Source organism: Cynoglossus semilaevis, chromosome 14 (assembly GCF_000523025.1).
Source record: "Cynoglossus semilaevis isolate Cse_v1.0 chromosome 14, Cse_v1.0, whole genome shotgun sequence".
Classification (NCBI taxonomy): Eukaryota; Metazoa; Chordata; class Actinopteri; order Pleuronectiformes; family Cynoglossidae; genus Cynoglossus; species Cynoglossus semilaevis.
The window spans coordinates 16,186,544-16,209,617 of NC_024320.1; the positions used below are offsets into that span (position 1 = coordinate 16,186,544).

At 43.4% G+C, this 23,074-nt stretch overlaps 4 protein-coding genes and 1 non-coding gene across 6 annotated transcripts in view; 4 read left to right on the forward strand and 1 right to left on the reverse strand.

Moving 5' to 3' along the window:
• The first annotated feature begins 29 nt into the window (after positions 1 to 29).
• cd247 (CD247 molecule) lies at positions 30 to 4,268 on the forward strand. Its single transcript, XM_008325434.3, has 7 exons — positions 30 to 152; positions 2,346 to 2,443; positions 2,611 to 2,715; positions 2,873 to 2,905; positions 3,138 to 3,191; positions 3,359 to 3,388; positions 3,998 to 4,268. The coding sequence occupies exons 1-7, from the start codon at positions 89 to 91 to the stop codon at positions 4,061 to 4,063; spliced, it is 450 nt and encodes a 149-aa protein (XP_008323656.1). The 5' UTR covers positions 30 to 88; the 3' UTR covers positions 4,064 to 4,268.
• Positions 4,269 to 4,995: 727 nt separating this feature from the next.
• Positions 4,996 to 14,074, forward strand: LOC103389806 (formin-like protein 2). 2 transcript variants are annotated; one of them, XM_008325385.3, is made up of 29 exons: positions 4,996 to 5,354; positions 5,823 to 5,906; positions 6,000 to 6,080; positions 6,179 to 6,255; positions 6,363 to 6,446; positions 6,529 to 6,672; positions 6,745 to 6,871; positions 6,944 to 7,020; positions 7,095 to 7,188; positions 7,279 to 7,353; positions 7,463 to 7,573; positions 7,655 to 7,804; positions 8,117 to 8,218; positions 8,301 to 8,536; positions 8,625 to 8,722; positions 8,797 to 8,868; positions 9,947 to 10,105; positions 10,201 to 10,221; positions 10,460 to 10,584; positions 10,774 to 10,976; positions 11,091 to 11,325; positions 11,410 to 11,478; positions 11,575 to 11,655; positions 11,905 to 12,034; positions 12,110 to 12,264; positions 12,354 to 12,455; positions 12,541 to 12,636; positions 12,716 to 12,839; positions 12,922 to 14,074. In XM_008325385.3, exons 1-29 carry the CDS (start codon positions 5,238 to 5,240, stop codon positions 13,008 to 13,010), a joined length of 3,318 nt encoding a protein of 1,105 aa, XP_008323607.1. In that variant the 5' UTR covers positions 4,996 to 5,237; the 3' UTR covers positions 13,011 to 14,074. The 2 variants fall into 2 exon arrangements, with proteins under 2 accessions (XP_008323607.1, XP_024918222.1); XM_025062454.1 differs by lacking the exon at positions 8,797 to 8,868 and adding an exon at positions 9,793 to 9,836 and having other exon boundaries at positions 8,625 to 8,717; positions 9,911 to 10,105.
• A 68-nt stretch (positions 14,075 to 14,142) lies between these two features.
• vps16 (VPS16 core subunit of CORVET and HOPS complexes) lies at positions 14,143 to 19,607 on the reverse strand. Its single transcript, XM_008325386.3, has 24 exons — positions 19,558 to 19,607; positions 19,087 to 19,175; positions 18,921 to 19,012; positions 18,698 to 18,826; positions 18,439 to 18,583; positions 18,240 to 18,355; positions 18,051 to 18,173; positions 17,917 to 17,972; positions 17,702 to 17,791; positions 17,438 to 17,609; positions 17,214 to 17,345; positions 17,009 to 17,136; positions 16,873 to 16,908; positions 16,648 to 16,756; positions 16,419 to 16,553; positions 16,170 to 16,278; positions 15,803 to 15,900; positions 15,537 to 15,641; positions 15,373 to 15,450; positions 15,206 to 15,292; positions 15,036 to 15,118; positions 14,864 to 14,960; positions 14,662 to 14,765; positions 14,143 to 14,579 (listed from the first exon to the last, which is right to left on the reverse strand). Exons 1-24 carry the CDS (start codon positions 19,605 to 19,607, stop codon positions 14,438 to 14,440), a joined length of 2,505 nt encoding a protein of 834 aa, XP_008323608.1. The 3' UTR covers positions 14,143 to 14,437.
• Positions 19,608 to 19,621: 14 nt separating this feature from the next.
• The window catches only part of LOC103389839 (high affinity cGMP-specific 3',5'-cyclic phosphodiesterase 9A-like), a 6,284-nt gene continuing 2,831 nt past the window's right edge, over positions 19,622 to 23,074 (forward strand). Inside the window, exons 1-7 of the mRNA XM_008325436.3 lie at positions 19,622 to 21,526; positions 21,979 to 22,128; positions 22,212 to 22,251; positions 22,340 to 22,442; positions 22,515 to 22,657; positions 22,738 to 22,797; positions 22,881 to 23,058. Coding sequence (XP_008323658.1) covers positions 21,433 to 21,526; positions 21,979 to 22,128; positions 22,212 to 22,251; positions 22,340 to 22,442; positions 22,515 to 22,657; positions 22,738 to 22,797; positions 22,881 to 23,058 — 768 coding nt within the window. The 5' untranslated portion in view covers positions 19,622 to 21,432. The remainder of the gene's footprint in view (positions 21,527 to 21,978; positions 22,129 to 22,211; positions 22,252 to 22,339; positions 22,443 to 22,514; positions 22,658 to 22,737; positions 22,798 to 22,880; positions 23,059 to 23,074) is intronic.
• Positions 20,338 to 20,467, forward strand: LOC112488122 (U4atac minor spliceosomal RNA). The gene has a single exon (XR_003051864.1). It is a non-coding gene; the product is annotated as a U4atac minor spliceosomal RNA (small nuclear RNA).

Consider the following 23,074-nt stretch of genomic DNA (forward strand, 5'->3'; position numbering starts at 1 on the left):
ATTTCTCAGCAGCCTCACCACTTCCTGCGTCACTGGTTGTCTTCACAGTTTTCTTCAGTTTTCTTCTCAGTCAGCGTTGAAGGTTGTGATGGTGGCTGTGTCTCAGACATTCGGAGTTCTTCTGCTTCTCACCAGCGTCTTCGCTCAAGCAGGTCAGAACCAGAACGCGTGAGAATGATATTCCATATATGTAGGAAGATATTCAAATCTTTACTTTAAGCTTGTTTTTTTTAATACATAAAATTAGATTGGATTGAGAAGCAGGAAGAACCGTTTGGCAAACAAAGGCTTGGAAACAAACAAAAACACACTGCGTAGATCTGGAGCCAAAACCGTTTGGGCTGATTTTGTCCTTTGTTCAAAATAAAGCCAAAAATAAAGGTTGCGGTCCCACATCTGGGTCCAAACCTTTTTAGAAAAAGAGTTTTTTTCAGTTTATCTTCTGAGCCAAACCTTGGTGATTTTTTCAACCATCACCAAATGATCATAGAATCATAGTCAAACTGTGTCTCTGCCAACAGAAAAAATCTTTGTTGTTTTCTCTGTTGACAGTTCACTCTTCACCCATTGATTTAAATAAAAAAAGTAAAAAAAAAGAAGAAAATATATATAAGTAAAGTAAGTTAATTACAGGCTACGTTCAACTGATTAGCTGAAATACTTTAAAGTACCTTTTGTTTTTCCTGCTCACTTACTAATTTCTGGATAAAAGCAAATTAACAACTAATATCTGTGATAAATATTTCTGTTCTACTTCAGAAATAATCAGTCACAATCTTTTGTGGTTTATCTGTAATTGTTGGTACAAGGGTCATTTAAATTTAAATATTTATATTTCTGTGAAACAAATATTTATGAAAATGAAGAAAGGCTATTTTTCTACACATAAAATTAAAATAATAACTTGGTGTCTCTATCAGATAATTGTTTCTATGTAGAATTCTAAATGTTCTTTTGGTTTTAGGAAAAGAAGAAGAAATCAGATGTAGAAAGATCAAAAACTGTTGCGAAGCTTGAATTTTAAATATATTGTTACATATATTTTTTATATTATATTTATTAGGTAAACTACTTTTTACATATCAGAGGCGTGTAGATCATTTCCCTTCCCTTGTGTGTGGTGCTGTAAGCCTACATAAACCTACATAAATGTCCCGTTCTGTGAGCGGAGTGCCCTCTGTGTCAACCATGTTTTTTCAGTGAAACTCAGCATCAAAATGTGCAGTTTAACATTGTCCAAAGAAAAGAAAAACAACTCGTGAGAAAATGTTCCGGTGGATCAATAAGTACATTTTATTTGTTCTTTTTATGTAGAATTTCTGTTCTTGAATTTTTTTAATTTAAAAAGTATTTCATAAAAACTCATATTCACAGGTTCTGATCACTTCAAAGATCACCCCACAGGAAGTGACTTTGTGGTTCTTTAGCTCTACCTTCCTGGAGGTAGATTCGTGTTTATGAAGCTGCTCCACTGTTACAGAAACCTGTCAGTTCATTTTGTGATGTTCACTACTCTTGAGATAAAAATCTTGTTGGTAACGGAAAAAAAACAAACAGCTGCAGCACCTCCCCTCCCCTACACCACTGTTGGCAAGAAATAAAAACACAATATAAAAAACATCTATATTTAATTTTTTTGTTTATATAACCGCTCACTATCCCACTCCAAACCCTGTAGAGCAAATGTGTCAAACTCAGACCCAGGGACCAAGTCTGGACCACAGTGTAATTATATTTGCCCTACGAGATCATATCAAATGTGTACTAGAGTTGGTCCGGCAGTATATAGCCCCTATATACTGGCTACATTTGTAGTATTAGCAGTGTATGCACTATGTTATAGCACATACATTTGTTTTTGTTTGTTTGTTTTTTTGGCCTGTGAAAAGAAAAGATTTACATTAAAATGGAACGGAAAAGCTAGAGATATAGAAATAATAAGAAACAAATACAACTGATGTGTGTTTTATTTGTAAGTTTGTCCAGTGACTTCATCCCAGTTTTTAATTTTGGCCCGCTGAATTTGAGTTTGACACCCCTGCTGTAGAGAGAAACGATGACATCAGCATTCAGAAAAACCATTGTCCTTTTGCAACACTAGTCACTGTATTTATATATATTTTTTTAGATAGTTTGTAGGTCGTTATGCATTTTCATAGAAGAAATTCTTCTTTTATGTTAACATGTTTCAAAGTCAGTGCATCATTTTGTGAAGTGAGATACTGTAGTTAGTTACAAATGTTTTGGTATAGCAAAGTATACATTTTATTATACATTAAACTAAATGTTGGAACATTTCTGTTTCCTCTTATACATGTTTGAACTGTGACCTATGACCTGTGCAGACGCCATGAAAATGTATGAGCCCGGTTTATGTTTCATCCTGGATGGTTTTCTGGGTCTGTACGGCCTCTTCATTACCGGCTTGCTCATAAAAGAGAAGGTGAGTAGCTACATGACTGTGATATCAAAACGATGCAGTGGTGGCTTCAGAGCTGCCTGACAGTAACAGCGTCACCGCATCACAGCTGCAGCCCAGTGACATCACAGTTAAAGCAGCGCTAACCTACATGTTCCAACTGTTAATCGTGGTCATACGTTTTTCTGCAGTTTTTCAAAAGTAAGACGATGTCAGTGGAGGAAGGTCTTTATCATGACCCGAGGGGTCAGAGTGATGGAGGGTACGACCAGCTGCGGCAGCAAGAGAGAGGACGAGTGAGTTACATTTTCAGAGCCATGATTACTTACAGAATATTATGTGTAAAAATGCTGCAAATATTTTTCAGAAATAAATAAATAATGTGGCTCTTGTTACATCTTTTATTATGAAAATCTAAATCAGTAACATGTTTTTTTTTTTGTACTTTAACAGAATCGCTTGGCTAATAACGACGAAACGTACACGGTAACAAAAAAAAATCAACCTCTCTACTCTTTTCTTAAGCACTCTTTTATTTTATTCTGAAAGGTATCTTTTATACATTGTGTAAGTTCTTATTATGTTGGAGAATGTTTTTAATTGAGATTTCCGGTTGGTCTTTTCATGTATTTTGCCAGTGTTTTGATCCATACTTTTATTTTGAAGGGTATATATTGTGAGAGAACATTGTTTCTTATCCATACTCTTATTTCCAAAGGGCCTGACCAGACGTACAGAGGGTGAATATAAGGAACTTCCGATCAAGCGGGAGGTGAGGTTTACACTTGTTTTTACGTTATCGTACATTGCGACAAATGAGTTTAACTTTAGAAAGACATTTAAATAGATTAAGAAAGAATATGTTACTTTATTCATTATTAAATTAAATGTACCATTTAAAAAACACGTATTTTATGTTTTGTTGTTTGTTTTCTTCAGCGTCAGAGGAAAAAGGAAACCGTTTATCAGGTGAGATGTTTTTACGGTAAAATATCTTTATGAAGTTTCTTTAAAGTCATTATGATGTTCTAAATAAAACGTTAATGTTAACAATTTTAACAGTGTATAATTACATTGTTTGTAAAATTAACATTTATTTAGAGTTAGTTATCGTTTTTATAGTTACTTTAGTAACTATAAAACTATACAGTTAACTATATAGTTAACCACAACTATACTACTATAAAGTTATATATTACCTTTGGTAAATCTAGTTGTCCAATTTGTAAAATTATAGGGAAGTTTTCCAAAGCTTCTACTGTATAGCTATTTGTACTGTACTTTTGTAAAGTTAACGTTGAATAAATAGCTTTACATTTTTGTAATATTCTAGCACATTACTTTTAGTGACATGTTTTATAAAGTTAGTTATTTATTCCCATCACTTTGGGTTCAAGGTTTTGAAATGATTTGAAATATTTTGGTTGAATAAGTTAGGTGTTTTGTTATTTGACTGGTTTAGTCATTTAATTACTTTTTTAATTTAGTGATGTATAAACCCATTAATTGATTAACAAACTACATCTCTATTTTGATTGATAATTCGATCACTGATTGATGGCTTGATTGATTCTTCAGGATCTCAAGTCGGCCTCCAGAGACACCTATGACATTCTGCACATGCAGCCACCTTCAGGTCGTTAGCACTGCCTCTGTGGGGTCACTTGCACATTTTTTTTGTTTTTTTGTTTTTTTTTTGTTTGACAAAATATTTTTGGTTCATCATAGATAAGATTTTTTTGTTTTTTCTATTGTTTGTGCTTGAGTTTTCAAAATAATTTTTTTAGAGAGTGTTTTCTCATAAAGATGAACAATTCTTTATTGATATTAAAACTTTAATAAACTGACAGAGATTTGTCCTCATTTTGACTCAAAATAAACACAACATGGGGGAAATTATTCCAGAAACATCACACAATGACCTTCAGATGATACTGCTGTAGATGTCCATTAACTAATGGGATAACTTAATGATAAACTCAAGTCAGGTGTCCAGAACTGGTCCACACATCTTATTACAGTAAAGTGTCTAAACTGGTCCAAATATGAGTTCAAATCCTCACTAGGTTCACTGTGGTTTATTAAAGTTAGACATAATCAATGACAGTATTTTTGATAAACTACTTTAATGGTTTCTCAACAATAAAATATTACTACTAATAATAATATTACCGATAATAACAAGTTGTTAATATTCTAACAATAATATAATGCGTGAGTGTGTGCATTTGTGTGTGTTGTGATATTAAATAGATGTGTGTTGTGGGTGGAGCCTACAGCAGCAGAAGGTTCATTGTCTGAGCAGCAAAGAGCGAGCAGAAGGAGGGATGGTAGAGCGGGGTTAACAAAGACTGCAGAGTGAGAGAGTGGGAGAGCGAGCGAGAGACAAAGAGGAGGAGGAGGTATTCAGTCTCCCTCTCTTGTTCTGCGTGTGTGGGGGGGAGGATTAACGGGCTGATCTGAAACACACACACACATTAAATATCAACACACGCACACACTGTGTAGTTTCATTTGGATCAGCTTCATCATCATCATCCCCATCACCATCAGAGGAGGAGGAGGAAGAGGAGGAGGAGGCAGCAGCGAGTGAGGACGGGAGACAAAGAGACAGACAGAGGGAGAAATGGGCCTGGTCTGGTCTGGTCTGGGTTAACCCTGGTCTGGGTTGGTCCTGGTCTGGCTCAGTACTGGTCTGCCTGGACCAACTGTTTGTGTATGTGATGGCAGAGCACATGTGTGTGTCTGTTATGAGTGTGTATTTGTAGGTGGGTGTGTTCAGTGTGTTCGCGTGTGTGTGTCTGTGTGTGTGTGAGAGATGGGGAACACCGAGAGCATGGAGTCTCAGTTGGCCGTGATCCGGTCCAGAGCTGCTCCGGTTCGGCTCCCGATGCCAGATCCTGCTGAGCTGGAGGAACGGTTTTCCATCGCACTGGTGAGTTTGCATGTGCAAGAGCACACACTAATTCACACACACGTACACACACACACACACACACATATATACATACTCAGCATTACCAGTAATGTTAACATCTGACCCAGATTTTTACCATCACATCCACATTGATGCCCCAGTCTGGGTCCTGTTCCATTTTGCTCGTGTCTGGTTTGGTCTGTGATTTGGTTGTGCACCTGCACTGAGGCTGACGGCTCAGTCCTAGCCATCTTTCATGTCCAGTCAAAGAGCTTCATCTGCTTCAGGTTTTAGATTCATTAACAGAAAACAGGATCTAGTCCAGATGATGGCGTTAACTGGATTCTGAACCGCAGAGCCCCATGAATCACATGGTCCAGTGTCAAAACAAGCCCATGTTACATACAAGTATTACGTCCACAGCATGGTCAGTAACTGGAAAGCAGGGCTGTGGACCCATCTTCATGTGACCTCTTTTTTGTCCAGAATTCGATGAATCTTCCTCCAGACAAAGTTCGCCTTCTTCGTTCCTATGACAATGAGAAGAAGTGGGAGCTGATTTGTGACCAGGTCTGGGCTTCTGTTTGTTTGTTTTTTCATTTGTTTCACTTATTGTTGACTACATTTACAAGAATCCATCGATGGTGTTTTCTGGTGATGTAGGAGAGGTTTCAGGTGAAGAATCCTCCACATACATACATCCAGAAACTCAGAGGGTTCCTGGACCCACAGGTCACACGAAAGGTAACTGTCCAACTGTCCAAGCGTTTGATCGACCGCCCAGTCATTCAACTGCCCCAAACCACTGTCCAACTGTCTCTCTGTAAATTGTCGTTCTATAGAAGTTCCGTAGACGAGTTCAGGAGTCGACCCAGACTCTCAGAGAGCTGGAGATCTCACTGCGAACCAACCACATCGGGTATCTGTCTCATCAACTGTCTCAATACACGTCAAACCACTGTCTCAGCAGTGTCGCATTACTCATCTGTCTGTCTCTGTCTTACCTGTCTCTGTCTTTGAGCACAGGTGGGTTAGAGAATTCCTGAATGAAGAGAACCGAGGGCTGGATGTTCTGGTCGAGTATCTGTCCTTTGCTCAGTATGCTGTCACGTGAGTTACTGTCCTCTATATTTTGACATTTCATGTATGGTCTAAGGTCAAAGGTGAACTCATGTCTCTGTGACCGTTTAAGATTTGACGGAGAACAGTCAGAGGTTGGAGGTGACTCCTCGTCTATTGACTCTCCGTGGAGTCGTTCCATTGAAGATCTCCACGGTGACTGCAGTCTTCCCTCTCCGTCTTCCTCTGCTCCGCGGGCGTCTCGTCACTCCATCAGGTGGAGTACTTTTTAAAAAGGTGAAGCCAGCAAGTCCTTCTCCAGTCTGACATGTTCCCTCTGACCTTTCAGCTCCACCCTGGTCACTCGTTCTAACACTCTGCCCAGTCGCCGCACACTGAAGAACTCCAGACTTGTCTGTAAGAAGGACGATGTCCATGTCTGTATCATGTGTCTGAGAGCCATCATGAACTACCAGGTACCAACACTCACTTCATCAATCGGTACTCAGTGGACTTATGAAGGTACTGATCTTCCTGCTGTTCTTTAGTATGGGTTCAACATGGTGATGTCACATCCTCATGCTGTCAATGAAATTGCCCTGAGCCTGAACAACCGGAACCAGAGGTTGGTAACCAAAGGACACACAGACATAAACAGATAACAAAAAAGACCTCCCTGATTTTGCCTCAATTCCTCAGGACCAAGGCTCTGGTGCTGGAACTGTTGGCTGCCGTGTGTTTGGTGCGAGGCGGTCATGAGATCATCCTGATGGCCTTTGATAACTTCAAGACGGTAAAAAAATGTTTAGTTCTCCTGTCAACACATTAATCAATCACTGATTCATGACCAATCCTCAAGTCGTTGGGTATCGATATATTGCAGGTTTGTTCAGAGTCGCTGCGTTTCGAAAAGTTAATGGAACATTTTAAGAACGAGGACGACAACATTGACTTCCTGGTATGTTAATTCAACCACTGGTCAATAACTTCAAAAATCTTAGAAAAATGATTGATCTGTGATAAATGTCTGGTTAGATTTCATTTAGAAGTTTCCACCCTGTTCACAGGTGGCCTGTATGCAGTTCATCAACATCGTGGTCCATTCAGTGGAGGACATGAACTTCAGAGTCCACCTTCAGTATGACTTTACCAAACTAAACCTGGATGACCACCTAGAGGTAACAAGGCACACGATACCTTCACAGCTCCTCTCGTGACACAGGTACCTATGGACGCCTGTCTGTTTTTGTCATCTCCAGCGACTGAAAAACACTGAGAGTGACAGGCTGCAGGTCCAGATCCAGGCCTACCTGGACAACGTGTTCGATGTTGGAACTTTGCTGGAGGATGCTGAGACCAAGACGGCTGCCCTGGAACGAGTGGAAGAACTAGAGGAGAATCTGACCACGGTGAGACAGACGAGTGTAAAAAGGGAAAAAACAAGGTTAGACAGACAGGTGGACACAGGTGAGACAGACAGGTGGACAGAGGTGAGACAGAAAGGCAGACAGAAGTGAGACAGACAGGCAGACAGAGGTGAGACAGACAGGTGGGCAGAGTAGAAACAGGGTAAGACAGATAGGTGGACAGGGGTGGTGACTGTCCTTCTATATTATAGGTGGATGTGGAGACAGTGAGACAGGAAGTAAAACAGTCCATCATTGACAGAGATATTTATCTCAGTGATGATGGACTGTCTCAATCTGAGCCTCTTCCCACAGATGTCCGAGCGTCTTGTGGACGTGGAGAATGAAGCCATGCTAAAAATTGTCGAACTGGAGAAAAAGCTGATGCAAACCAACAAAGACCTGGACCAACTGAGGGTCGGTTCCCATGGAAACCAACACACCAGAATCTCCTGTTGTCATAGCAGGTCATCTAATGTCCCCTGTCTTAATTGAACAGGAGGCTTACAGCAGCGCTAATGCTCAACTTGTCACATTGCGACGTATGGTGCGGGAGAAAGATCAGACAATAAATCGGCAGAGTCTCCTGGACCGGCAGAGTCAATCAGAACACCAGGATCCAGGTGTTGGACACACAGGCGAAGATGTCACACCACAACTACAGAGAGGACAGGGAGACGGGGGCGTGGCTGAGTCTGCCTCTCCATCATTAAACATGACCAACACCAGTAACAGGTACCAACTGTCATCATCAGAACATAAAATAAAAGAGAAGGGAATTTATTAATAACATTAATAACTGATTATTCATTAAATCCCTCAGCTTTGAATCTTCAGCCTATCAAAGCACAGAGCCAGTGATGGGCGGAGCTCCTAGTCTGCTGGTTCCACCCCCTCCCCCTCCTCCTCTGCTCGTGTCAGGTGAGAAATGGCTGACGATGAGAGAGCTTGTCTCTGTCGGTTGAACTGACTCTGTCCTTTTTCCTTGTTTATAGATTATCTCACACCTGGTCCTGCTCCTCCACCTCCAGCCCCGCCTCCTCCACCTCCTCCCCCTCCCCCTCCCTGTCGCAGCGGTGATCTGAGCTGCACCTCCCCGTTTCGCCCGCCTCCCACGGTGAGACAGACAAGTGTAAAAAGGGAAAAAACAAGGTTAGACAGACAGGTGGACACAGGTGAGACAGACAGGTGGACAGAGGTGAGACAGAAAGGCAGACAGAAGTGAGACAGACAGGCAGACAGAGGTGAGACAGACAGGTGGGCAGAGTAGAAACAGGGTAAGACAGATAGGTGGACAGGGGTGGTGACTGTCCTTCTATATTATAGGTGGATGTGGAGACAGTGAGACAGGAAGTAAAACAGTCCATCATTGACAGAGATATTTATCTCAGTGATGATGGACTGTCTCAATCTGAGCCTCTTCCCACAGATGTCCGAGCGTCTTGTGGACGTGGAGAATGAAGCCATGCTAAAAATTGTCGAACTGGAGAAAAAGCTGATGCAAACCAACAAAGACCTGGACCAACTGAGGGTCGGTTCCCATGGAAACCAACACACCAGAATCTCCTGTTGTCATAGCAGGTCATCTAATGTCCCCTGTCTTAATTGAACAGGAGGCTTACAGCAGCGCTAATGCTCAACTTGTCACATTGCGACGTATGGTGCGGGAGAAAGATCAGACAATAAATCGGCAGAGTCTCCTGGACCGGCAGAGTCAATCAGAACACCAGGATCCAGGTGTTGGACACACAGGCGAAGATGTCACACCACAACTACAGAGAGGACAGGGAGACGGGGGCGTGGCTGAGTCTGCCTCTCCATCATTAAACATGACCAACACCAGTAACAGGTACCAACTGTCATCATCAGAACATAAAATAAAAGAGAAGGGAATTTATTAATAACATTAATAACTGATTATTCATTAAATCCCTCAGCTTTGAATCTTCAGCCTATCAAAGCACAGAGCCAGTGATGGGCGGAGCTCCTAGTCTGCTGGTTCCACCCCCTCCCCCTCCTCCTCTGCTCGTGTCAGGTGAGAAATGGCTGACGATGAGAGAGCTTGTCTCTGTCGGTTGAACTGACTCTGTCCTTTTTCCTTGTTTATAGATTATCTCACACCTGGTCCTGCTCCTCCACCTCCAGCCCCGCCTCCTCCACCTCCTCCCCCTCCCCCTCCCTGTCGCAGCGGTGATCTTAGCTCCACCTCCTCGGTACCGCTGCCTCCGCCCCCACCACCCGTGGCACCGCCCCTGCCGGGCTCAGGGGGATCAGGGCCGACCATTTTTAATCCTGGACTCCCAGGTGGGTTGGTTGGTTGAAGTTTGAGGTTTTAGCCAATTCCTGTTCCGAATGTTCACTGTAACATTATTTTATGTGTTCTTTTCTGCTCCTGACAGAGGGGGCACTGAAGCTGTTCTGTGAGTAAACAGACAAACAACAGTACACAGCTGTAAACCATATAAACTACCAGACACACCCTCTGACCACTGGTCACTCTTCCCACCCACTTGTCTCATCTTCTTCTAACTCATGTCCCTCTATCCCCCCATCTCACTTTGTGACTCCTGTACCACCCTATGACAACGTGTCTTACCTTTGGTTTACCCATCCCACCCTCTGTGTCCACCTCTGTCCACCTCCATTAACGTCTTACAGCTGTGAAGATTAAGAAGCCTATCCAGACCAAGTTCCGGATGCCGGTTCTGAACTGGGTGGCGCTTAAACCTAGTCAAATTAATGGAACTGTATTCAACGATGTAGACGACGAAGCTGTGCTGCAGGTAAACAACCAGAAACATCCACGATGACAAACAACAACAAGGATCATAGACGAGGATTAAAACATCAGGTTCAAAATGACAAAGACAACAAACGAACAACAGAGATCAAAAACCACACGTTTCAACAAAAACAACAAAATAAAGCATGGATTGTTGTTTTTTGTTTCTCATGAACCCTGTGTCTCTCAGGACCTGGACATGGGGGAGTTTGAAGACCTCTTTAAAACCAAGGCTCAGGGTCCGGCTGTGGATTTGACCTTGTCGCGACAGAAACTTCCTCAGAAAGTCGTGTCAAAGATTTCGCTGTTGGAGGCGAATCGAGCCAAAAATCTGGCTATCACGCTGAGGAAGGCGGGGCAGGGGTCTGATATCATTTGCCGATCCATTCAGACGTAAGTCAACCGCTGAAGGGTTAGTTCATCGTGGACAGTCAGTCAACATTTCTTGGTAACTGGTCACCGTCTATCGCTGGTTCTGGCTCAGTGTTGGTTTCATGTTTGTTGTAGGTTTGACCTGAGGAAAGTGCGGGTGGACTTTGTGGAGTGTCTCACACGTTTTCTTCCCACGGAGTCGGAGCTGAAGGTGCTGCGTCAGTACGAGCGCGACAGGAAACCGCTGGAGGCGCTGAGTGACGAAGATCGATTCATGATGCAGTTTAGTCGTATCGAGCGTCTCACGCAGAGGATGAGCATCATGACCTTTATGGGCAACTTCAACGACAACATGCAGATGTTAACACCGGTGAGAAGTCTGACCTGTGACCTGTCACACCTGACCTCTGGTCTACTGGTCTGTGAAACATCTGACTTGTGACCTGTTTTACAGCAACTCCATGCTGTCATTGCCGCTTCTGTTTCTATCAAATCATCCCAGAAGCTCAAGAAGATTCTGGAGGTCAGTGTCATTGCGTATGATGTCACATAAGTTTGATGAGGTCACTTAGAGGTCACATGAAAGTGACTCCTGTTGGTTTCTTTGTGCCTTTTTTAGATAATTTTGGCATTGGGAAACTACATGAACAGCAGCAAAAGAGGAGCCGTTTATGGATTCAAACTCCAAAGTCTGGACCTGGTAAAAGATACAGCCACTTTAGTTTGTCATGAATTCAAACTATAAAAAAATGTACACTTTCTTTATGTTGGGATTCAGGAGTTTACGAGGAAGGTTGTTCTGCACTTGCCTTTGTTTTTACTTTTTCTGCACCTCCCTTGAAGTACTGTGGCCCCAGGGGTAGGGTGGGGGGGGGCACCTCTCACACCACAAACCACTATTTTAACCAGACTGTGTAAATGTGTCTGTGTGTGTGTACATAATATGTAGCTCTTAGACACAAAGTCGACCGACCGAACACAGACGCTGCTCCACTACATCGCCTGTGTGGTGAGAGAGAAATACTCAGCTGCTGCTCTCTTCTATAATGAGCTTCACTACGTGGACAAAGCAGCTGCAGGTGAGTGAGAGAGCCAATTAGAACACAGCTGGCTGGAACGGCTCCCCCCCTCACCTGTGTGTGTCTGTGTGTCAGTGAGTCTGGAGAACGTTCTGTGTGATGTGAAGGATCTTCAGCGTGGGATGGAGTTGACCTGGAGAGAGTTCAGTGTCCAGCACAACTCCACACTTAAAGACTTCATCAGCAGGCATGAGTCACGACTGGCGCAACTGCAGGCTCGCATTGCTCAGGTCTGACCTGTCCATTTATTTGCCATTCTTCTATTCACAAGCCCACTTTGTGTGAAAAGAAAAAAAAAAAGCCAATATTTTTTTCCCAGGATGCATTTGAAGACGTGGTGAAGTTTTTTGGTGAGAGTTCCAAAACGATGCCTCCATCTGTCTTTTTCCCCATCTTTGTTCGCTTCATCAAAGCATACAGAGTGAGTCTCCTGCTTTGCCAACTCTGGTCTAAAATCTCTCTCTTCTTTTGTAGGCCTCACTCCCTCTGATGTGTTTTTTTTGCAGTTGGCTGAGGAGGAGAACGAGCAGCGCCGCCGCCAGGAGCAGATGTTGTTAGAAAAACTGGAGCAGGAGGAGCAGCAGGAGGAGGCACAGACAAAAGTAAGACCTGCCTGCAGACCATCTTTTTTCATGTTTTCAAAATCAACACATGTCAACATCGCCCCCTGTCCGGCTCCAGTCTCCGTCCCACAGAGGAAAGCGCCAGCAGCAGGAACTGCTCACGGAGCTGAGAAGGAAACAAGGGAAGGACAGTCGACATGTTTACGAGGGGAAGGACGGTGCCATTGAGGACATCATCACAGGTAAACCTGATGACATCATTAGTGACATCACAGCACGTGTATTCGGCCTGAATTCTAATTGGCTGTCTGTTTTTACATTCAGCTCTGAAGACCGTCCCCTTTACTGCTCGGTCGGCAAAACGCAGCTCACGCTTCTTCTGTGATCCAACCCACTCAGATGAGCACTACTGATGAAGGGGGGAGGGACAGGAAGCACTGAGAATGAGAGAGACGGTGACTGACAGACTGACAGACAGAGGTATTTTTCCTGGATCAAGTCTTTTTCTGGAGGCCACACCTACATGTGATTAAATAGAATAATCAGCACTTTCTCTGATCATGTGACTTTATGCATTATTTTTAAGAAAGACATTCTCCAAAAACTGACTTAAAAACTGCACAGGGTTCCGAGTCCTGATCGATGACTCATGGTATGATTTGATAACAGTTTGCACTGTAGAGAGATTTCACAGGAACATTTGTTCAGTGACTTATGCCTTTACAAATGTCTACCTGCTGGTGGTGCTGCTGAGACTCTAAGACTCTCCAGACCATCCTGAAGAGAAAGACAAACCAGGAGGCCAGGACAAAAAACTAACTTTGTCTACAACCAGGTCTGACTAAAGACTTTGGCTGAAGTTTTAGTCAGAAAGATTTGAGACTGACTCAAGATCATTTATGCCTACCTTACCCACTTTGCTCAACTCTACCTATTCCCCACTTCTGTTTTTTTAAACTGGTCTTTTCTGATTCTTAGACGCTATTTCTTAATTTCACTGAAACATAACAATCTGGTTTATTTAAGAAACGATTAAAAGATTGAGATTCCATTTTGAGTCTAGAACTTTATGCTGACTTCCTGTCAGCTGACGCCACCTAGCTTTGACCATAATTTAGACCAGGGGCCTCTGTACAAAGACTTGCGCAGATTTCATTGTGAAAAAGGGTGTACGTTTGTACATGAGGCACCGCTCATTTCTACGCTCATTTCAGTTTTGATACATCCGAACGGGAGCGTGGAAAAGGGCGTACGCACCTTTTCTGTTCGTAAGCAAGGTTCGTACACGAGGCCCCAGGTGTTCAGGACTAGAGGACTGACCTTCTGGACCCACAGGACAATCCAGGACTAACTGACACCTTTGACCTTCAAACAGCACAACCTTTTCTATTTTTTTTTTGTAACGCAAATTTGTTAAAATGTTCGAGTGTTAAGTGGTTATGTTGATGGTGAAATTAAAAACAATCTGGTCACGTGACCATGTCTCTGAGTGATATTAACCACCAACTCCTGGAATAATGGCTAAGGTGTGAAGATCAGAAATAATTGAACTTTTACAATTATTTTTTTTATTTGACCACATTTGATCATTAAACATTGCATTTTCATTACAGAAGCATCACACGACTACGTTAAACAAAGAAAACAAAAAAAATATTTACAAAAGAAACTTGTAAATACAAGTTAGACACTGTAGGTCTGTATTGTGAAAAGGCAGCAGTTACAACCATACCAGCAGTGACCTAAGCATGTGACCCTGACCCTCACAGTCACTGATCCTCAAGACTCCAAAAAAAAACATTTTAATTTATTGGAATAATTTAGTGCACAGGTAATGACATCACTTCCTCTGGGTGGCAGCTCGAGCTCTGTTTAACCTGTCAATCAGGAGGCGATCTGTGGTGGAGCATCTGGAAAGCACTGCCCCAATCTCGGCGTCATTCCTGCGTTCGATGGCAGCTTCTGCCGCCCCCTCCAGGTCACTGACAGTAAAGAGAAACCGTAGAAGTCAAATGATGTAAAATAATGGAATGTTAATTTTAACAATGACTTCGTTCTTCTTACCCCACAGCCAGGTGACTTTTGACCTTCTGCTCAGCCGTTACCCTGGAAACATACTTCTTGGCCTCAAACGTGTTGTTGTGTTTCATACACACTTCAACAAAGGCCTGAACAACACACACACACAAACAGGAAAACATCACTGGAAATGCTGACATCATCAACAGAAATACAGAAAAGTGAGAGGGCAAGGGTTTATTCTCACCAAGTAGCCAATAGGAGACTTTTTACTCTTGGAAAACTTCTCCAACTCCTCCCACTCTGACTTCTCTGCCAGAGATTTGAGTTTCAGCCACCAGTACCTGAGAGGTCAGAGGTCAGACAGAGGTCAGGCAGGATTCAGCCGTCTGGAGTCATTTGTACGACATCATCATCACCTCTTGTCAGGAACTTTGAAGTCTCTGTAAATCTGATCAGCTTGTTTGTGGAGCCCTGAAGACAAAAGAGTCTCCATGGTGTCCTAATATGACGGCGTTGACATAATCAGCATCATAAAGGGCTGTGACAGACGGTGACATCACACTATGTTAGTTACACCTGAAGCTACCTGCAGGGACAGTCCCAGAAGCCTCAGTCCCTTCTCGTCATCTAGTTTTCTCTGCAGACGAAGGAGACGCATCTCATCCTCTGTTGCCTAACATAAAAACAAAGTTTTTTTTTGTCTTAAATGTCTGTCTTGACTGAGATCAAGTTAAAGCTGGTTTATTTTCTCACCTTTGCTGAAAAGTCATTCTTGGCTCTGTTGAACTCATCTACAGCGTTCTGCAACTGAGACAGACGGGTTTCCAGTCTCTGAGAGGACACACGGGTCAAAGGTCAGACAGGCAGATGAGAATAACGTCAAAGATGGAACTGTAAACTGACTGCCAGTCACTGACCTTCTCTCTGTAACTGGCAGCAATGTAATAATTGGCAAGTTCTTGATGATCATCGTCCTGGTTGTAAAGGTCTTTCAGGGTCTCCAGCTCCTGCAGCTTACAGAACTGGGAACATCATCAATAACCAATAATCATCAACAGAGAAGTGAATCAATCAGAAGAGACTAACGACAACCAAAACCCCATGGGACTGGGCTGAAAATAATAATAAAGATGACTTTGTAGATGGAGGTGATGCAGATGAGGATGAAAGAGGAAGGACTGACCTGTCTGTAGAGACTGAGGGCAACTGGCTGGTTCCTTAGAGTCATGAAGAAATCTCCTCTGTTCATCTCATTCTTCAGAACAGTAACCACTGTGTAAACTGATAGAAGGACGAGTTTTATCATCATCATCATCATCATCACCACCATCAGAGCCGAGAACAGGCTAAAACTGGCATGGGCAAACTATTCCTCAAAGGCTCCAGCCAACCAAGTGCACACAGTTTGACCAATCAGCTGTCTGAAGACTGAGATCAGTTGATTAAATGTGTCAGGTCAGGTGTGCTGCTGTGTGGTTGGAACAGAAACCTGCAGCCACGGTGGGCCTTAGTGGAACAGACTGCCCACCCCAGGGCTAAATGAGTCTCACTCTGGTCGGTGTCTCCGCTCTCCACAGCTTTAGTCAGAGCCAAGTGACTCCTCTTCATCCGTAGCAGCAGCGGAACCTGGTCTCCAGAGCGAGCTTCAAAGTCCAGAAGCTGAAGGACACAAAGACAGAGAGACGGCAAGTGTTTACAGTTCAGCAGCTGAGAAACAAAAAGACAGACTTCCTGTTTGAACAGAACTCGAGCTGAGTAGAGAGGAAGGAACGTCAGCCACAGGTGGACAGGGATTTCACCTTGATTGCGAGTTCACTGCGTCCACACTCGTAGGCTTTAGCCGCAATCTGCGCGTAGGAAACTCCTGGAGTGTCTCCAACCTTTGAACACACAGCATGGGCAATGGCCTCGTCTGATAGGTCTTTCTGCTGTACCTGGACACACACACACACACACACACAAACAATCATTATTAGCCTTGCCAGACAAACCACTTAAGACAAAATCTTGGGGCGGGGCCAGAGTTACCTTACGTGAAGCCCAGTGTTTGAGGACACAGCTGACACCCTGATAATCTGGAATCTTCAAGTAACGACAGATTTCTATGGCCAAGGGATAGAACTGTCTGTAGACCAGTCTGAGAGAGAGAGAGAGAGAGAGAGAGAGAGAAATCAGGTGCGAGTCATGTGAAGTGTGAGACTGGTGGGAGACAGGCAGGTCCAGAGACAGAAAGGCTGCATATATTGGACCGACCTGTCAATCAAAACCTGCAGGGTCATCTGTTTAAACCTGAAATCAGAAGTCAAGGAATTCATATCCAACATTTCTTTTCATGCTGCTGTCGATGTTGTTTCTCTTTTTCCTCACGGAGCCAAAGGCCTTAGGATACTGGGCATGTGTCAGCGGCAGACCCACACTGGCCTCTCTGACAGCATTCAAGACTCGCAGTTCTCTGCAGGTCTCCACAAACTGGTCTGGACTCTGGTCAGTCAAGAAACACTTCCCAAATGATGCCGCCTGGTGGAACACATCATTATTACAGTGATGAATATAACATGAGAATCAGAGTGACATCATCAGAGATGCAGGCTCACCCGCAGCAAGGCCTTCTGGGTGCTGGTGTCATACTCATGAGCTGCAGCCTCCACACACTGTATCACTGCTTCTCCCAGCATCCTCTGCTCCTTGATCTCACGAAGGTACTCATCTGCTTTCTGACTAGACTTCTGTGAACAAAAGTCAGGGTTGAGGCACAAGTGTAGGTCCATTCTCTGGTTTTGTTTCTCAGTCAACGTCTTCATCTGGATGTTGTTCTGACCTGGTACTCGCGGTGAGCCTCCAGCAGTAGAGCCCCAGGAGCCATGGAGGCAATCTTAAACATGTCTTGACAGACCAGAGGTACCTCCTGAAGAAAGTCCTGATGAGTAGAGCTAATTATACGGACTCCATCCAGTTCTCCAACCAGGGCACATGGGTCATCCACTGGGAACCTGGAGAAAGATGTTAAGGAACGTACCAACCCAAACCAGAACATGTTTACTGGACCCTGGTCCTCACTGACATGAACTGGTCTTAAGGATACTGGATGGTCTCACCACAGACTCCCACCACCAGGAGGAGGTGGTCCCACATCAGGATCACAGCAGGTTCTTGGCTTTTAGGTCTTCGACACCTGCAGGAAGACAGACAGGTCAGTGTTTGATGGTCCAGTTTCTTTGGAGGACTGGCAAACAGACAAATGGACAGACAGAGACAGACAAACAGACCAGAAGAGCAGAGAGACTGATGTGGACTTACCAGACCATCTGTTCGGGCCTGCTGGTCTTCTTGGTGTCCACAAGACTCAAGCTGTCCTACAAACCCAAAATCTGCTGTCAGACATTAACACAGACCTCACCACATAGAAAGCTGACCGCTAATATGTGTATCACCTGTAGGTGGGAGGGGCCTGTCCACAAATGTCCACTGTCAGTGAAGACGGACAGGTATTTATAATTAAAGGACACGCACATGTGGATGATGTTGCCATAGTGAGGACCAAGACCTGGAGGACACTGAGACAGAAAATAGTCAGGACCTGTGTGAGCCCATGTGTGTCCATATCTGTGTCTAAAACTTACCACCGAGGTGCAAGATGTATTGTCAAGAATAAAGAATTCTGGGCCATTAGATAGAAGGACTTTAGTCTGTCTGTCCTGAGTCAGGACCAGCCATGAAGACGGTTTTCCCTGGAGACCTGAGGACAAGATTGGGGTACTGTGATCCCAAGAACCTAAGGCTGAAGATCAAAGACAAAAGAAAAAAGAACCAGTGACCTACCTGGGACCTCAGGTAACCTCCGCAGCTTCAGGTCATCAATGTTGGTTGCCAGGGTAAAACGGGAGGACCCTGTTACTATGGCAACCCCTGTTCCATATGGAGAGTGAAAGACCTTGGCCTCCAGGACCTGGCTCTGTACCACTTCCTGTTGCACACACAGGCTAAACCAGTTAACCAGGTGTAACACTCAGACTAGGACCAGGGTCTGGACTAATGTCACATAAGAACACTTGACGTACGCTTATGTTCAGGGTCTTACCTGGCCCATACTAAAGTGTCTCTTAAAAGATCCAAACAGGTCATAGATCAGAACTGATCCATCTTCCTGGACACACAACAACTCATCTGTGACCGTCCAACCAAGATGGATGACAGGACCACTCTTCCACTAAGACACAGACACATCGACAGGTTGCATTTATATTATTAACACATACCAGCAATATGTGTGTGTATGTGTTGGTGTGGGTCTATGTCCTTACAGGAAAGCTGGCAATGGAAACTCCAGATGCTGAATAGATTTCCAGCTGAGGGCGGGACCTGGGAGAACGCCTGTGAGGTTCTCTTAGTACGGCTGAGAAACAGAAACTCTCTGAGTAGGTGTGTATATATACAATGTATACATTATTTGTGTTTGTTTGTTTGTACCTATGGGCCCTCCGTATGGGGCAGCAGAGAGCAGACTGTCCTTTAGCCCCTCTCTGAGGTTCCAGGACATTTCATAAAGCTCTGTCTTCCTGTAATAAACAGTGAAGCATTCAACATTATAGCAGCTATGTAACACAAGGTCTATCCGAGATATAGCTCTTACTTGAAACGTTTTCTTTTTTAAAAAATATATCAGTTAAATTATCTATAAAAATGTTCCACATTAGTGCGTACAATTCATTACAAGCAGTACGAAAGACGCTTCTCAATGTTAAATGAGCATAAGAGTCAGTGCAAGAAGAACTTAAGCGTTTCCTTAAATTGATATTTAATTGATTCTGTAGACAAACTGTAAATCTAATGTTAGCACAGAGCTAACAGCGCATAGAAACAGAACTAATAAAAGACGTACTGATGTTAAAACATGTAACTAACAGTTTTTAAAAGTCAGAGATAATAAAAAACATTGACCGGTAAAAGGCTTCTCCCAGGGGGTTCCAGTTCGCTGTCATTAAAGACATGGTGATGATGTTATTAGTTCTTAGCAGTTAACCACCAGTCGTCAGGTTCGGAGTCAGCTGACTCTGAATCTGGTACTTCCCACTTCTTTTGCGCATGTGCAGTAACGACAACACTTCCGGTTTCTTGTGCTGCCTTCATGGTCAAGTGCGAAACGAAGACTTATTTGAAACCAATGACTTACATCAAATTTACAATAGGATTTTTAATACAATTTCCCAAATAAATTTATTGTTGTCAGAAATAATACTTATGTATTATGTTTACTGTGTTAACTTGTATAAAAATCCATAAATAGACAAATTATGAATAATTTATGGAGATTCGTATAATACTTTGTAAGACACAACGGATAATGATGTCAACCAACTGCCACCCGTCATTACGGGTCCTAGTTTTTTTACAAAAATGTTGTTTCTTAAATATAATGTGTATTAAAACGTTTTACAAATCGATTTAACAAACACGCCTGACAGCGTTGCTAATGCATTAAGAAAACAGAGCTGCAGAGGATTGTGGGTAATGTGGATCAGCAGGCAAATTGTTTCTGAAAATGAAGAAAAATACAAAGTATTATTTTTTTAAAACAGTCTGTCGGTACATTCTGTGACGCACCAAATAAAACGGCTTATTCATAGTGATCTGTCGATGAAAAAAAAAATAGACATCCTGGCACCATGAGTGAAGTAGGCATTGTGGGAGCATGATCCTAGAGCCTGCCCAACTACGGTAACCTTCTTTGTCATGGGGTGACGTAGGAAGCTCAATGAGCGTCTAGCGAGAGTTTCCTTGCTAACACCACAATATCAACACTTTAGCGTCACCTGGGCTTCGGCCCAGGCCCGGCGCAATTTTTGGAACCCTTATATTTTCAATATGTAAGAAAAGCTGCAATAATAAATTGATCATTTGTCAAAATCACTATCGCCGTCTCATTATCTGTGTGCACAATGCAACTGAGTTTTAATATACGATTTTTCACAAATTCGTTTCTCTACCCTACCGGCAACGCGTCTATTAATTCATTATAGGGAATGATTACAATTGCAGTTGTTGATACATTACGTTCTCCATTTACATTTTGCTCTCTTTATTAATTACATTGTGTTCTGTGTATGACGTTTGTTTATACAAAACTAATGTTTATCTCTCTACCTAACAAACATTATATATTAGCTTGTTAGTTACCTGCATTACTTTCTATGTAACTAAACCTTAGCTCGTAGCCTAGCTTTTAGCTCTTTATGACTTTTAATATCATACTCTAACTTTCAGTTACAGCATATACTTAATGACTTAAATAACTATGTTTTACTTCTATGATTCAATTTTCATTTATTTTATTTTTCAAGTGAACTCCTTGTCATTGTGACACAGCTCACCACTGCACACAAACAAATGTGACCTCTGTCTTTAACCCATCACCAAAGTGAACAGGGGGCAGCTTTAAGGACCAGGGGAAATCTGTGTGTGGGGACAGTGCTGTGCTCAGAGCACGTCAGTGGTAATGTGAAACGTTTTAACCTAATACAAACTTGTATTACTCCTTGTGAACTACTCCTAGCTCTCTACATAAGTAAGTTTAACTCTTTATAGCTCTTACCTTGAGGTCTTCACTTGACAAGCTTTAGGCTCTCTACGTAACTAACCCGTGGCTCTCCACTTCACTAAGTGTGTGGGTGGAGTCTGTCAGCAGCAGGTTCTCCTCCTCCTCCTCCTCCTCCTCATCTCTTACTGCTTGTCTTCCTCCTTCTTTGATCCATATCATTGAAGGTGAAGGTGAACGGAATTCAGGAGAAGTTCAAAGTCCTGAGCTGCTGAAGCAGGATGTCAGCGACAAAAACAATTGTTCACTTCATGGTGAATGAGCGTCTGGAGAGGGCAGAGTTCAGCACTGATTGCTCTGCTGCAGAGGTCAGAGGTGAGAATCACGATGCTCTCTGGCTTGTAAAGGTGTAAACATGCGTTTTTGTCTGTGAGAGTGGGTTCAGATTCTTTTGTTTGTTGGCTGCTGCAGACTAGTGCTTCATGTCTGAGGACACTGAGGACTCCAGGATCCACAGGTGTCTTTGACAGCTCCCACCTTGACCTCCTCCTCACGTTATTGTGTCAAGTGCTCATTCAGCACTGAGTGATTCTACCTGATTTTCTGGAGGAAATCTGTGATTATTAGCTCACGGAGACACAGTATTTATTTATAAAACTGCGTCCCCCCCGTCACCATGATCAAAAGTGCAGTTTCATAACTACTTGATCTACCTCAGTGGTAGTAGGAAACCAGCAGTGCCTTGTTATTCAGAAGCTTTGATTCTGATTAACTCTAGTGTCAGTGATGGTGTCTTCAATCCCGGCTGAAGCTTCTCCTTCTTACAGATTTGTTCCTGGCAGCAGCAGAGGTGGGGCCTCAGCACATCCTCAAGATGTACAGTCAGGATGGCCGACTTCTGAACATCTGCCCTCAACTTCAGGCCAACACTGAGGAGTCTTTCTACAGACTGGATGTAGTGGCGTCTGACGTACACAGTGAGCGTCTTCTGCTCTCTGTGTTAGCACATTCTATGACCTTCTGGAAAAGAACTCTCTTAATCGATGCCTTCTCTTGGCAGGTTTCACCATGACACCAGAGCTGGATGATGTCGAGGAGAGGTGAGTGTGAGCACACCAATTCATTCACTAGAGCGTGCACATGCATCTACTGATGATGATGATGATGATGATGATGATGCTACTTCAGGCTGCAGCAGCTGGAGAGTAGAGTCATGGAGGATGTGGGGAAACCTCCAGACATCATTTGTGGACTGCAGAGCCACGTGGAGGTCTTCAGGAAGAAACTAGAGGTCTGTACACCACACACACAGTGAATACAGATTGAGGAGAGCCAGTTTATTCATCTCAGTATCTGCTGTCAGGGTGTGGCTCATCTGAGCTGGATGGGTCTGTCCAAAGAGCAAGGACAGCAGAGGACACCAAACATCTCTCCAAACCTCACGAGTCTTCAGCTGGATGTTCAGGAGAAACATCAGCACGTTTTTAGGAAGTTCCTGGACATGGGGTGAGCAGGAGATGAGACCATATGCTTTCCTCAAACTCTGAGCTGAAACTGAAACTGAATCCGACCCTTTGTGGCAGCAGCTCCCTGCAGGTGTCAGAGGAAGTGAGAGCACATCTGAAGACTCCTCTGTTTGACAACTGGTGAGTTTGAACACTCAAATACACACGCACACCCACGCAGACTCTCCTGTTAAAGCTGTGTGTGTATGTGTGTGAGATTACAGGCAGTGGGAGGAGTCAGAGATGTTGCTCCTCCTTCAGGTGATGTTCACAGACCTGGACATCCTCACAGCATTTCACATCCAACTGCAGGTGCTGCAGAACTTCCTGTTCCAGGTCTACTGTCACTACAACCACATTCCTTTCCACAACTTCCACCACTGCTTCTGTGTCACACAGATGGTATGAGTCCCAGTCC